Source organism: Pyrgilauda ruficollis, unplaced genomic scaffold, assembly GCF_017590135.1.
Source record: "Pyrgilauda ruficollis isolate IOZ18807 unplaced genomic scaffold, ASM1759013v1 scaffold127, whole genome shotgun sequence".
Taxonomy (NCBI): Eukaryota; Metazoa; Chordata; class Aves; order Passeriformes; family Passeridae; genus Pyrgilauda; species Pyrgilauda ruficollis.
In genome coordinates this window covers 1,022,946-1,036,155 of record NW_024511099.1, presented here as the reverse complement: position 1 = coordinate 1,036,155, position 13,210 = coordinate 1,022,946, and the positions used below count along the sequence as shown (strand labels likewise).

Below are 13,210 nucleotides of genomic sequence, written 5' to 3'. Positions count from 1 at the left end.
GGGAAGGGGCGGTCCGCACGGCCATGTTTGCTGAGGGCAGCGGGCTTTGCATGGCGAGCGGGCGCGACGCTGCGGCCGCCATGTTTGGTGAGGGCGGCGGGGCCGGGAGGCGCCCGGACCGCTCCGAACCTCCCGGTTCCTCCCGGTTCCTCCCGGTCCCTGCGGTGCCACCGGGCGGTCCGCGGCCCCGGGCCTGCTCACAGAGCGCTGCGGGTCTGCCCGGCTCTGGAGCCCCCGCTCCGAGGGGCGCTGCGGGCCCCAGCTTATCCGCGTCTCTCCCGCCCGGGATGCGGAGCAGCAGGAACGGCCAGGAGAGGAAAGGTTGATAAATACTTTATTGATTACAAAAAAAAAAAAAAAAAAAAAAAAAAAAAAAAACCCCAAAAGCAGAAGCGACGGCGTTTGCCTCTTGGTATCAAAAATATAATCACAGGCACCAGTCTCCCTGCTGTAAGAGGTACACGGCTATCTTAAAAAAAAATACTGTTTACTCCTTTTCCCCAAATAACCTCATGAAATACTAAAAATAAACATCAAGTGAGTGTGCAGGGAGCACCTGGCCCTTGCTGATACTGCAAATGCCCCAGCAGACAACGAATGCTGCCTGTAAGCTTTGCCGTGGGGGAGAGGGGCTTTGCCACGGCTTTGGGCTCCAGAGGTTGCTCCCAAGGCAAGTGGAGGGGGATCCATGCAGGGATGGCCTGGAAAAGCCCTGTGTCCATCTGCCCGTGGCACAGCCTCACCAAACCTGCACTCTGCACAGGGCCTGCCATGAAAATACTGGGCAAGGAAAACCTGGAGGGAGAGAGGAGGGCAGGTGTCGGTGACACCAAACCCCAGGATCCTGTGCCGGTGATGAGCCCACGGGCTGCACTGCAGCGTGTCCCGGGGGATCCCCTGGGATCAATCACACAGGGAGCACAGGCACTGCAGGGCATTTCACCATGGCCAGCCGCTAAGGCACTTATTTCTGCAGAACAACGTGATAAAATCTCAGAACTATTAAAAAAATACTGATCTGTGTTTTTCCTTGCAGCAAAAGCAGGCCTGGCCCCATCCCTGTCCATCCTCCTGGGCATCCAGTGTCCAGCCAGCACTTCCTGGAGCCGCTGCCCCGCAGACACTGAGGCCCCTGGGAAAGGCACAAGGTATGGGCACGTCTCTCCCTCCATCGTGTGCTTCCTCCAGCCCAGCCACTCCAGCAGGGCTGTGATTCCTGGGCCAGGCGGCAGGGGAAGCAGGGCACGGGTGAGACAGGGAAGAGCTGGCAGTGTCCGCCCCAAGCATCCTGTGCTAGGGCTCCTGCTGGTACTGGCTCTCTGTCGCAGTGAAGAAATCCTCCAAAACACTTTGTATGTACTCAAAAGTGGGGCGATCCTCGGGTTTGATCTTCCAGCACCTCATCATGATGTCGTAGAGCTCCTCGGGGCAGTTATCCGTGCGGGGCATGCGGTACCCACGCTCCAGCGCCCTGATCACCTCCACGCTGGACATCCCTGGAAAACGGGGGGACAGCTGAACATCACCTGGTTTGTCACTGGTGTCTTTAAAAGTCATAAAATGCCCAAACCCAAAACTTCTCTCCCTTTGGGCAATGTCTCCAGGAAGGGAAAAGTGGTTAGAAGGGCTGGGAAGGGGGAACTGCTGTTCTTGGTCAGGGAAACATTTGGCCAAAGGAGATGCTGGGTTATTGTAGGATGGAGTTTTGTGCCCCAGGACAGATGGGATTTATAATCTCTTTATATAAATTAAAATAACTTTGTATAAATTAAAATGCTAAGTCTGTGATGAGCCATTGCTTCCAATGAAAAGTCAGTGTGAGGACAGAGCTGCTCCTCAGAACAGCCTGTTGTGCCACCCCAGATCCTTCATGGTCCAGTTGCATTTACAGAGTAATTCCCCACTGAAAAAAGGTAGCAAAATAATTATTAGTATAAAATACAGAATGTTTTTTATCCCTAATGATAAGGGATAAAATGATGGTCCCTAATGATAAGGATTTATAGGGTTTTCCCATGGAGCTGGAGAAGCTCAGGTCACATGCATGGAGCCCAGAAGGTGGAATGTGTCTTTTGGAATCAGATAAGAGGAGGCATTTCACCTCCTTACCTGGGTAGGGGATGCGTCCATAGGTAACGATCTCAGTGAGGAGGATCCCAAAGGACCAGACATCCGATTTTATAGTGAAAGATCCATAGTTGATGGCTTCTGGTGCAGTCCATTTAATGGGAAACTTGGCACCTGGACAAAGAGATCCAGTGGGAAACATGAGCTCAACCCCAGCTGCTGAGAAAGGGGTGGTGAAATATGGGGAAGAAGAAGCAAACAGAAGAGGAACAAGTGCAGTGATGCAAATGAGAGGAGCTTCCCTCTGCCCATGTACCCAGCACATCCCTGCCGGGGTCAGGACCACAGTGGTGGCAAGTGGCCCTAAGGGAACCCCCCAGCCTTCTGCCCCCAGCACCTTCCCGGGCTGTGTACTCGGTGTCCTCGATCACCCTGGCCAGCCCAAAGTCTGCAATCTTGCACACCAGCACTGCTGACACCAGGATGTTAGCAGCTCTCAGGTCTCTGTGGATGTAGTTCCTCTTCTCAATAAAAGCCATTCCTTCTGCAATCTGCCACAGGAGAACAAGGCAAATGCAAATAAGCTGCTTGAAATAACACACACCCCCTCAGCACCAAAGAAGTCAACTGCTTCTGGCCAGCACTCAGAAAAGGGTGAAAAGAGGCTGAGCCACAGCAGGAGATGGATGTCCCATCCCTGGAAGTGTTCAAGGTAAGGCTGGACAGGGCTTGGAGAAACCTGGTCTAGTGGAAAGTGTCCCTGCCCATGGCAAGGGGTTGGAATGAGATGAGCTTTAAGGTTCCTTCCAACCCAAACCATTCTGTGACTTTCCTGTATGGAAAATGCTCTCCAAGCAGGAAATCCCTTACAGAAGAGGTTGGGGTTTAGGTGACCAGGCCAACATGAGACCTTTAAGCTGCTGTGTGAGAAAATCATGTGATCACCAGAGTCTGTGAGTGTTTGCAGGGCAAGGTGTAAGTGCTTCATCCACAGCCATGAGGATGTGGAAGACAAGCAAATCATTCTCTGCTCAGGGAAGACGTGAGACCAGTCTCTGAATACACCCACAATGGCTCACTAATTGCTGCAGCAAGGGTCAGCATTCCAGAGCTTCCTTAGCCGGGGCAGAAAAGCATAGGGGAAGATGCCTGAGTTCTTCCAGACTAGTTTCTGAAGAGTCACCTCTGCCTATGGACAGGATATCTGTGATGGCCCCTGACAATCCCCCCTCACCACTCTGCCTCCTGAAGTCTCTGCACTCAGTGCTGCGTGTGCAGGTGTCAGCCCTGATCAGCAGAGGTGACCTGGTGTGTGCACAACCAAACCCCAAAGCTGTCCTGTTACCCCACGCCTGCATATGACCAGAAGCCAGAATGTGAAGGGGCTGGAGCAGCCAGAGGGGAGATCCTCCCCTCCTTATCACAGCCACACAAGCTGGCCCGGGTGAGGTGCAGCTCTCACAGAGCTCTCCCCTCTAAATACAGAAGTAACCAGGCAGAGCAAGAGCGGAAGGATCATTTCCATGACCACAGATGCATTTCTGCCCACAGTGACTCAGCCCAGCACGAGGGCCAGGCTGCTGCCTGCCCACGACAGCCCTTCAGCCTCTGCTCCCCAGAGCTTCTCCGAGCAGCCCCTCGGAGCCGTGGGCCGAGCCAGGGTTGGCACGAGCCAGCTTGCTGAGAACAGATGGTGCAGGAGTGCACAGCTGATCCAGAGACCCCAGCACAGCCAGCTCCAGCAGCCAGTGACCTGATCTCAGCCCACAGGGCTCCCGTCCTGGCTTTCCTATTGCTCAGGTGCCTCCATGAAATATTTGAGCTCAGCACAAAGGGTCCCTGGGTTCAGTCCTCACCCAGGGGCACTGGAGAAGCAGCAGGGACTCAGTGGTTGTGCAAGTGGTTGTGCAAATTGTTGCACATGGAGTGAGATGTTTGACAGCCTGTTCTGCTGTACTCAAAGTCAGCTCCTGAAAATATCCCTGAAATAATTATCTCTGCGTCCTCCTGGCTCTCCAGCTGCCTTTCCCTGCCCGTGACAGCTCTCTGGTGACTTTACTGAACCACAGCCCTCCTGTAGGCATTCCCCTGGCACAACACAGCCTGCTATGCTTCCTCCAGGAGGCTGGGAACTCTGCCTGGCTCAGCCTCTCGGGTATTGGGAGCACACAGGATCATGCTGCAGGATTCCTGTTAAATCCACAGGGCCTCACACCACCGTGCTGCTGTCCTGAAGCAGTGCTGGGGGTGGGGTGGGATGGGCTGGGTGTGTGGCCATGCTGTGTTTGTGGTGCTTTGGCCAAGTTTGCAGGTAATGTTTGCAGGCAACTGTCACAGCAGCAGCAAATCAAAAATTATAGTTACCAGTATCAATAGTTTTCAATTATAGAAATTGATAACATTGCCCTGGGCTTGGTTGGGCCACACCAACCAGCACCGGCACGTTCCAGAGAAGGGACTGTGCAAATGTGAGCTGTGGAAACAAGCCCCATCCTCAGCCCCACTTTCTCCACAAAGCAGAGTCACCCATGGGCTGTGAGGGCTACAGGAACTGTGGCAGACATAGAAGTCAATAGCCAGTCCTCTCCAGCATCTGTGCAGCTCTGCTGTGCGCTGCTCAGGTGCAGGTGGGCTAGCTGAGTGCTGCAGATATTGGTGTGGTGAGGGGGAAGCTGCCACTTCTCCTTTCACACAGCCCTGCTCCTGTGAGGTCAGTGGGATGGGGATGGTGAGCAGGCAGTGGCTGCCCACAGGAAAACCTCACTGCATCTCCAGCACTGCTCAGACCAGGCTCCTGGCTGGCCCTGCACAAGCTCCAGGTAAGTTCCCAGGCTCCTCACTCACCCTTTTCAGGGGGACAAGGGGCACTCAGAGCTAAGGAAGGTCTGCATCTTCCTCACCTGGGCAGAGAAGTCGATCAGCTTTGGGAGCGGCAGCTTGTTCCCCTCATTGCTCTTCAGGAAATCCAGCAAGCTCCCTGCAGACAGGGAAAGGTGCCAGGGCTGTTGGTTTAGCTTGAGCCTGCACCCACCCTTAGGGTGGCACAGGGTCCTGAAGAGCCAAGCAGGACAAGGAGACTCTGGAAACACACTTGATCCCACTCCCATGGATAGGCTGAGGGGGGAGCACCTCTGCAGGCTCCCTCCTGCCTTGCAGCGTGCTTGTACTCCTCTGTCCCCTCTTGGGTGTCCCTCCTTTCCCAGAGCTGGCACCACATCCCCTATCCCAGCACCCTGCCCCGGAGCTGTGGCAGGAGCCAGAACTGCTCCCAGAGGCCTGGGAGCTGGTGCAGAGCCCACAGCCGAGCCTGGGGATGTGGAAAGGATTGATCCTGCACCATCCCAGGGAACCTGAGTGCCTACGGACATCACTCAGGGATGCAGATTGCACCTTTCTCCATGAATTCAGTGATGATGAAGATGGGCTCCTCCCTGGTGACCACTGCATGCAGCTTCACCAGCTTGTCATGCTGCAGCGTCTTCATCAGGTTTGCCTCCTGCAGGAAGGCTTCCACGGACATGCTGCCCGGCTTCATGGTCTTCACTGCCACCTTGGTGTGCTTGTTGTAGGTAGCTGGGGGTGCCACAACAGATCATTCCCACACTGCCCTGGGAGCACTGGGCTTTGGAGCCAAAGTCCCAGCCCTGCTGAGCTGCTGTGGGAAGGTTGGAGACCACACACAGCCCAGGGCTGTCCCCAGCCCAGCCCCACATGCCCAGCCCCACCCAGCCCCTGCATTAAGGCAGGGTCACCTCCATGTCCCTCTGCTTCTCTCCCTCAGGTCACTCCCTCCCTGTCTTTTCCATCCCTCTACCTTCTCACACATCCCTCACCCTTCCTCCTTCACCATCACCTTCATCATCCTCCCAGCCACCTCCCCCTCACTCTTACCCATCCACACTTCTCCGAACTGTCCGGCTCCCAGCTTCCTCTCCAGGCTCAGGGACTCCCGAGGGATCTCCCAGGCATCTTTCTCCCAGGGCTGCTGTGGTTTGGGTACACGGCAGGGGTGGGTGAGCTTCTGGCACAGCCCATCGCTCTGACCTGAGGAGAGCATCCAGGGCCATCAGCCAGCCTGTCCCACTGGCCACACTGTGCTCCAAGGGGGAGTTCTGACCACTGTGGGTGTTCAGGGACACCAGCACCACAGCTGTGACAGCCAGCAGGCCAGCCGTGGCAATAGGGGAAGGTCTGGAAGTCAGCGCATGTTGCAGTCAGAGCCCGGGGTGATGGGCAGGAGCCCCTCAGCCTCTGCACACCCCCAGCTGCCCGGCTGCTTGGCTCAGGGACAAAGCCCCATTTGGAAAGGGGAGCCGGGCACCCCAGGACTCACCCTTGTAGTGCTGGACCAGCTCCTGCAGCGTGTTGAAGTTGTTTCGTGGGGAGATGTAGAAGCCGCCGCTGTCCAGAGTGCGGATCTTGTAATGCTTCACCGCCCCGCCCCGCAGCTCGTCCCCGTCCCGCACCGAGAGCGAGTAAGAGCCTGCGCAGGGAGGGCTGAGCTGGCACCTCCACGGGAGCACATTCCCGCTGCACCTGCCATCCTGCATGCTCTGGGCCATCGCCCAGCAGCACCCATCCCACCGTGCTGCCAGCACCCCTTCTGCCCCAGGCCAGCTACGCCTGCACCCCAAACACCCAAAGCAGCCTCAAAGGGACACATCCCGTGGGATTCAGACATGTAGGCAGCACCACTGGCTATTGCAGGGGCACTTCCAGCCAGAGCATGGGCCCCCAGTCCCTCCCTGCAGCACAGCAGACCCCCAGGGCTGGGGAGGGAGCTCCTCTTCCAGGCAAAGGTGGATGAGGGAAGCCCTTTGGGCAGCTGTTCCCCAGCACGGTGCTATGGACACCCCTCCACACCTTTCGTTGTCTCGCTGTCCCTTATCATGAAGGAGCCAATCATGTTCCCTGGGCCAAGGAGCTGCCGCTCCGCATCCTTCCGGCTGATGTCCCTGAAAAACCACCTGCAGCAGAACCAAGTGAACCAAGGAGTGCCGGAGTGGGGCAGGGCTGGGGCAGGACATGAGGCAGGAGCAGGGACAGTGACACTGGGGAGGTGTGGGACAGCATGGGGCCAGGATCTGGCACACAGGGATGGACTCACTCCTCTGTCTCCAGCGAGTTGTCTTCGGCAACGTAGTTGCTGGGGATGAAGCCTTCACATCCTGTAACCAGCGACCGTGCTTGCCACCATTCCCCTGACCTATGACAGAAGTGGCATTGTGTTGGCTCCTGGCACCTGGACCTGGGCACCAGCAGCTCCTCTAGGGCAGATTCCAGAAAAAATTCCAACAGGGCCACACAAGCCAACAGGAGATCCTGGACAGGGGTCTGCCAGCAGCACTTACTTCTCCAGGACCTTCATCCGCTCGCCCTTCTGGAAGCTGAGGTCCCCAGCGTTCATCGCCTCGTAGTCATAGAGTGCCAGCACCACGCTGTCCCCCAGGCCTGCAGCGAGGGAGCTCCCTGGGCACCCCTCCCCATGCTGGGATGGGGTGCCCAGCCACTCCTGCCATGAATGCTGGCCGGGACATTGGCCAGGACCCCCACAGCACCCAGCACCTCCATCTTCTTTGTGTCATGTCTGGCCCTTCAGGGGAGCCCAGAGCTCCCATCCCTCCAGGACTGGCAGTGCTCACCCTGAGGTCAGAGAGGATCTGGCCACGCTGCCCCCACATGCTCCAACCCCCCGCACCCACTTGCAGCCCCCTTGTACCTACCATCCTCGGGCAGGGGCACAGCCATGCTGGGGACATTATTGTTCTGGAAAGGGCAACAAAACCACAGAGTGACATCACAGATGGTGGAGACCCATTTCCCATGGGGGGTCTTGGCCCAAGGGCAACGGCAGGAGCAGGAGGGCACCCGAGGGGCAGCACCAGCACCACCTGACACAACAACCCACCCAGCAGCAGCATCTCTACCCCCTCCCAACACCTTCCTTTTTCTCTCCCTTTCTCCTTAATTCCTGGATTCCCATCAGGTCCACTCTGTGCTTTGTCTCAGTGTGGCCTGGGCTCCCACCCCCAGCCAAGTCCCTGTCCAAGGGCATGGGCACTGCCAGTGCCCTCAGATGGCTCCACTCTCAGTGCTAGTGGCACTGCTGAGGAGAGGGGCTGAGCCCCCCGTGACAGCTCAGCCCTGAAATCTCTCATCACTCACCCTTTTGTTGGTGGCTGTGGGGTCCCTCACATAGTGGCCCTGCTGGATGGTGGGGCCAGGATCAGGGTCAGGATCAGTTTTTATCTTCTTCTCTTGGGCACCAACTTCCTTTGACCTCACACAACCCATGCTGCAGCCAAGGAAGGGGAAGTGAGGCCATTGCGACAGAGGTGAAAGCCCCGCTCCAACCCCAGTCCAGCCCGGTTCCCATCAGCTCCCACCCAGCACAGGGCCACAGTGCCCACCCCAGTGCTCTGCTGTGACAGAGAAACTTTGATCCTCCCACAGCTTCAGGGTACTGGGGTGCCCAGTGACACTCCAGAGGGAAAGGGATCTCCTGGAGATGTCAGAGGTGGTGAAGTTTAGGGTGACAACAGCAGCAGCCATGGAGCAGCTTCCCTGCCCTTGTGGGATGCAGGACAGGGTGCAGGCACTGGGCACCATGGCAGCAGAGAGTCACACTCGGCATCTTCTGCAAAGGGGCCCTGATCATGGTGAGCTTTGCTGCAGCTTGGGGGTCCCCACACAGCACCCCTGATGCCCATGGCCCCCCATGACCACAGGTCAGCACTCCACACTGTGCTCCCCTGATCTCTGCTGGGTGGGATCTGCCCCAAACAGCCAGTTGAGCAAATGCTCAGCTTCTCCAGCACCCCAAGAAATTTAGTGGAAAAGAAAGCTGCAAGAAGCAGCAAGAGTGGTAAACCCCTTGCAAATGTACTTCCCTTGGCCAGGGAGACCTGGGTGCAGAGAAAGCAGAAGGTGCTGGTGGTGGCAGTGAAGGAGGAAGCTCAGGGCTGAACCCTCGATGTGCACAGCACAGCTCTTGAGGAACATCACTGTCACCTCCACAACGCCCCACTGCCATTCCTTGTCTTTCCAAAGCCTGGGTCAGTCTTGCTCCCGAGGGCAGCAGCAGTGGCAGCCACGACAGCTCATCACCCTCACTGGGCACAGGTTGGGGACAGTGCCAGATCCATCCTGGCAAACCCTCATGGTGCCCAGTTTAAACTCAGACGTGGCTCACACCATCACCACTGCAGGTATTTGCTGTTCCTGTCCCACTCCGCGCATCCAGCCCTACACAGCACAAACACCCCGGGCAGTCCAAGGGTCATTCCCACTGGCTCCTGTGGCATAGCTGGCATTCCTGATGTGTCCCACCCTGGAAAGCCAGGTCCCAGGGCCCATTCTGTGTCTCCAGCCATGAAGACCAAGTTGGATGAGGATGCCCTTCGTTCCCGGAGCAAGGCTTCGTTCCCGCAGCCCCCTGCCGCTGCTGCCCTTGCCCGTGTCTTGTCCCCGGCAGCCCCTGCAAAGCCACCGGCAGGGACCCCCTCGTCGGAGCTGCACTGTGCCAACCGGGCCTTCACCGGGACCCGTGAGATTCCCGGTCATCGCCTCATCCCGGTCACCCAGGGTCCGCCGCTCTGACCGCGACCGGCCCGGCGCGGGGTCGGCCCCACCGGGCTGCCCGGGACTGCCTGCGGGGCTCCCCCGCCGCCCTCGGGGCACCGCGCACGCTTCGGATCCCGGAGCTCTCACCTTCGCTGCCGCCCTGGGGCACGTCCCTGCCGCCGGTCCCGCTCCCAGTCCCCGTCGCGGAGCCCGGACTGCCGCCGCCGCTCCGCTCTGCCCGGCTGCTCTCCCGCCGCCTGCCCGGTACGGCCACGCCCCTCCCGGTGCGGTCCCGCCCCCGGCTCGGACGGGGCGGGCGCGGCCGGTGCCTCCCGAGCCGGGCTGGGAGAGGAGACCACCGTCCCAAGAACCGCGCCCGCAAGGACATCCCAGCCCTGCGTGACCCCACGGCCCTCAGGGACCCCCGACGGATGCCAGAGCCCGTCTGTCCATCTGCCGTCCCCGGGACACCGGGCGGGTTTGGGTCCCGCACCCCAGAGCAGCCCCCAGGATGTTTCCCCGCCTGGTGCAGGGCCATGAAGGGCGAGGGCACGGGGGCAACACAGGACAGGGCGTCAGCCTGGGTCTGTGTCCCCAGGAAGGAGAAAAGAAAGCCCTGAGCATCCGTGGTGGGGAGCAGGACATGACGGGGCCCAGGGCACACTGGGGTGCATGGGACTGGCTTTGTGAAGCACAGTTCAGAGAGGTCCGGGTATCCCTGGGCTTTGTGGTGTCCCTGGGCTTTGTGGTGTCCCTGCTGGCCCTGGTATTCCCTTGCCAAAGCTCCTCTCGGAGCCCTACCCAGCCCCGCAGTATTCCAGCCTTTCTTCTGGATTGCCCCGACAACCCCTGAATTCAGGATGGAGGCAGCATCAGCAAGGGGACCCAGGGCTCTGTGTGACCCTGACCATGGGCTGCTCGGGTTCAGAGGAAGCAGCCAGGGTGGGATAGCGTCACACCTCATGAGGGTTTGCATATGTAAATTTTTTTTTAGAAAAAATAAGTTGCTCCGGTAGCCCCAGCGTCTGCTGCCCACACACCGCCCTGGGGCTGCAGCGCCGTCCTGTAGTCCCCACCAAGGGACATTGGGCCAGTGAATGTTGGCTCGGGGCCATCAGCCAAGGGCCAGCAGCCGCAGGATATTGCGGTACAGTGGCCAGGGCGAACCGGCTCGGGGACGGCGGCAGGGGAACATCAGCTGAGATCCATCGGGCGGCGGGGAGCACGGCCCTGGCCCCCGGCGGCGGAGGGGCTGCAGGGCGGGACCGCAGGAAGCCGGGTCCCGGGGCAGGAACTTCCTTTTGTGAAACACCCGCAGCCGCGGCCGGACGAGTGTCGCACAAGCGTCGCAGGCAGCAGCGGGCCAGCTGCGGCCACCAACCCTTTCCTCTCCCAGCACTTTCTTGCTGACCCCCTCCATTGCTCTGAGCATCCCTGGAGCCAGCCAGGAAGAGCCGGCTGCACCCTGTCAGTGGTGGTGACCTCCATGTGACGCTGGAGTGGGCAGGTGCCCAGCCCAGCAGCCCCCTGCCCCAGCTCACCCCCACACCGCAGCAACCCCTGCACTATGGCAGGGCCTTCCCCAGGGCAGAACCTGCTCTGCTCCCAACCCCAGCATTTAATTGAAATCTGCAGAAATTACAGCACATGTGTCTCCCCCACAGCCACAGCTGCCCTGTGATTCCGACAGCCTTGACAAGAGCTGACAGGGCAGTGCAGAGGCCTGTCCCCTCCCGCAGTGACAAATTCACCCTCCCTGGTTCTGAGGCAGAGCTGGGCACCTGCAGAGCCTGGGGCTGGAGGTGCAGCACCACATCAGAGAGCAGGGAGAGGAGCTGGGTTTTGCCACTGGCTCACAGATAGTTGTCCTCTTCCTCCTCCTCCTCCTCTTCCTCATCCCGTGCCAGCGCCTCGATGTCGTGGGTGATGTCCGTGATCATGCGGTTGAAGGACTCGGACTCGGAGCGCAGGGACCAGCTGTCGTAGCTGCGCACGGCCGAGGCCGACGTGTTGCTCATGCTGCGCTTGATGCGGCCGAAGCTGTCGGTGAGGATCCCGCCCTCCCGGATCCCGATGCTCTCCAGGAAGGTCTCAAAGTACCCGATGTCTTGGTCAGGGATGAAGGGTCTCATTCCTGTCAGAGGCACCCTAAGCCTCGGGAGATTGCCCAGGTGGGCAGCACTGGGGTGCAATGCCAGCCCTACTGGTTTGTCCCATCCTGCCCCCAGTAAGCGACAGGATCCTGACATCCCCTGAAGCACACCTAGGGCCATCCCCATGTCCCCAAGGGATGCATAGACATCACCAGGGTGACATAGTGACACAGGGTGGCTGCAGACACTCACCCAGGAGGAGGAACTTCCTGCGGTCCCCGTAGAGGCGCAGGAGCTCAGTGCAGTATTCCTGCACCGGCGTGCCCAGCCGGTACTCGCGGAGCAGGATGGCAAACTGCTGGATCTCCTGTGGTGACAGCTTGTTGCGCAGCTGTGGTGACACAGGGATGGGTTTGGCTTGAGGACACCAGCAGCACACAGGCCCCAGCCCCCCACCCTGTGTCCCACTGCTGCTCTCTGGCACAGGGAGCCCAGACCAGCCTCGTCCCCTGCCCCAGCTGGCACTGCTGGCCTGCTGCTTGTCCCTGTGCCCATCCCTGTACCCTCACCGTCACCATGTAGTCCTGCAGCTGCTCCAGCCCTGCGCCGCTCTGGTCACTGCCACTGCAAGCAGTGGCCAGGCTGTGGTGGGAGCGGTGGAAGGAGGGCGAGGAGGTGCCACTGTAATATGCTTCAAAGGTCTCATGGGAGCCATTGCTGTGGGAGGACACGGGTCAGTGGGTCCCTGCACCCCTCATGTGCCCAGCTGCCCCCACCCACTGCACAGCACCCACCATCAGGTAGGGCTGGAGCATCATTGCAATGGGGACTGGCACCCAACCAAGGGCAGGGGCACCCACCCAGGGGCACCCTGGGGGTCCGGTGGGACCCACCCCAGTCCAAGGGCACCCTGGGGGAGCCAGACTCACAAGGAGCTGCAGCAGCTGTAGTCAGCATCGTAGCCATATGTCCCATCTGTGCGGCAGCTCTCGCCTGGGGAGGGAGAGCTGAGACCTCATAGCAGAGACAAACCCCCCACGATGTGTCCATGTACCCCCACCCGTCAGCCCCATGACACCCCACTTGATGTTCCCACTCCTGTCTGCAGCCACTCACTCCTGCTGGAGAGCCAGGGCCGTGTGGGTGTGGAGGTGTAGTGGTACCCGGCTCGGTCCACGCACTCGATGCTCTGGTCGCCGTAGATGATCTGGAACACCTGGCAGATGAGCGCACAGGACTCCTCCCCAGCATCCTGCAGCGGGAAGGGACGCGGGCAGTGAGTGCCGGTGGGCGGGCGAGCGGCCGGAGGGTGGCACACGCCGGGGCCGCTCACCCTGTTGGGCACGGCGAGGATAATGAGGTTGGAGTAAGCGTCCGGGCAGGGCTCCTGGGGGTCCAGGGGGTTGCTCCCGGCGTGCCGCCGCTCCCAGCTGCCGAAGCCGGTGCCTCGCTCCCAGCTGCCGCCGGCGGTGCCGGCCCGCCGCCGC

General features: G+C 59.6%; 2 protein-coding genes across 3 annotated transcripts in view; both read right to left on the bottom strand.

Moving 5' to 3' along the window:
* Window positions 1–1,293: 1,293 nt before the first annotated feature.
* On the bottom strand, window positions 1,294–9,876 carry HCK (HCK proto-oncogene, Src family tyrosine kinase). 2 transcript variants are annotated; one of them, XM_041458384.1, is made up of 13 exons: window positions 9,778–9,876; window positions 8,233–8,362; window positions 7,791–7,833; window positions 7,419–7,518; window positions 7,175–7,273; window positions 6,931–7,034; window positions 6,401–6,550; window positions 5,959–6,111; window positions 5,458–5,640; window positions 4,968–5,044; window positions 2,465–2,618; window positions 2,110–2,241; window positions 1,294–1,496 (listed from the first exon to the last, which is right to left on the bottom strand). In XM_041458384.1, the coding sequence occupies exons 2-13, from the start codon at window positions 8,359–8,361 to the stop codon at window positions 1,294–1,296; spliced, it is 1,527 nt and encodes a 508-aa protein (XP_041314318.1). In that variant the 5' UTR covers window position 8,362; window positions 9,778–9,876. The 2 variants fall into 2 exon arrangements, with proteins under 2 accessions (XP_041314318.1, XP_041314319.1); XM_041458385.1 differs by lacking the exons at window positions 7,791–7,833; window positions 9,778–9,876 and having other exon boundaries at window positions 8,233–8,300.
* A 1,339-nt stretch (window positions 9,877–11,215) lies between these two features.
* CCM2L (CCM2 like scaffold protein) overlaps window positions 11,216–13,210 on the bottom strand; it is a 3,755-nt gene continuing 1,760 nt past the window's right edge. The window contains 6 exon segments of the mRNA XM_041458389.1: window positions 11,216–11,764; window positions 11,976–12,114; window positions 12,293–12,440; window positions 12,653–12,716; window positions 12,840–12,975; window positions 13,057–13,210. The exon segment at window positions 13,057–13,210 is cut by the window's right edge and continues 13 nt beyond it. Of these exon segments, the coding sequence (XP_041314323.1) occupies window positions 11,484–11,764; window positions 11,976–12,114; window positions 12,293–12,440; window positions 12,653–12,716; window positions 12,840–12,975; window positions 13,057–13,210 (922 nt within the window). The 3' untranslated portion in view covers window positions 11,216–11,483.

Bases quoted from the DNA above. Each gene is read 5' to 3' on its own strand.
- HCK (XM_041458384.1), bottom strand. From the start codon at position 8,361: ATGGGTTGTGTGAGGTCAAAGGAAGTTGGTGCCCAAGAGAAGAAGATA. The intron at 7,834-8,232 runs GTGAGTGATGAG...TGCCCTTTCCAG, and splicing joins CCACAGCCACCAACAAAAGG to AACAATAATGTCCCCAGCAT. The intron at 6,551-6,930 runs GTGTGGAGGGGT...CTCCCTGCGCAG, and splicing joins GGACAGCGAGACAACGAAAG to GCTCTTACTCGCTCTCGGTG.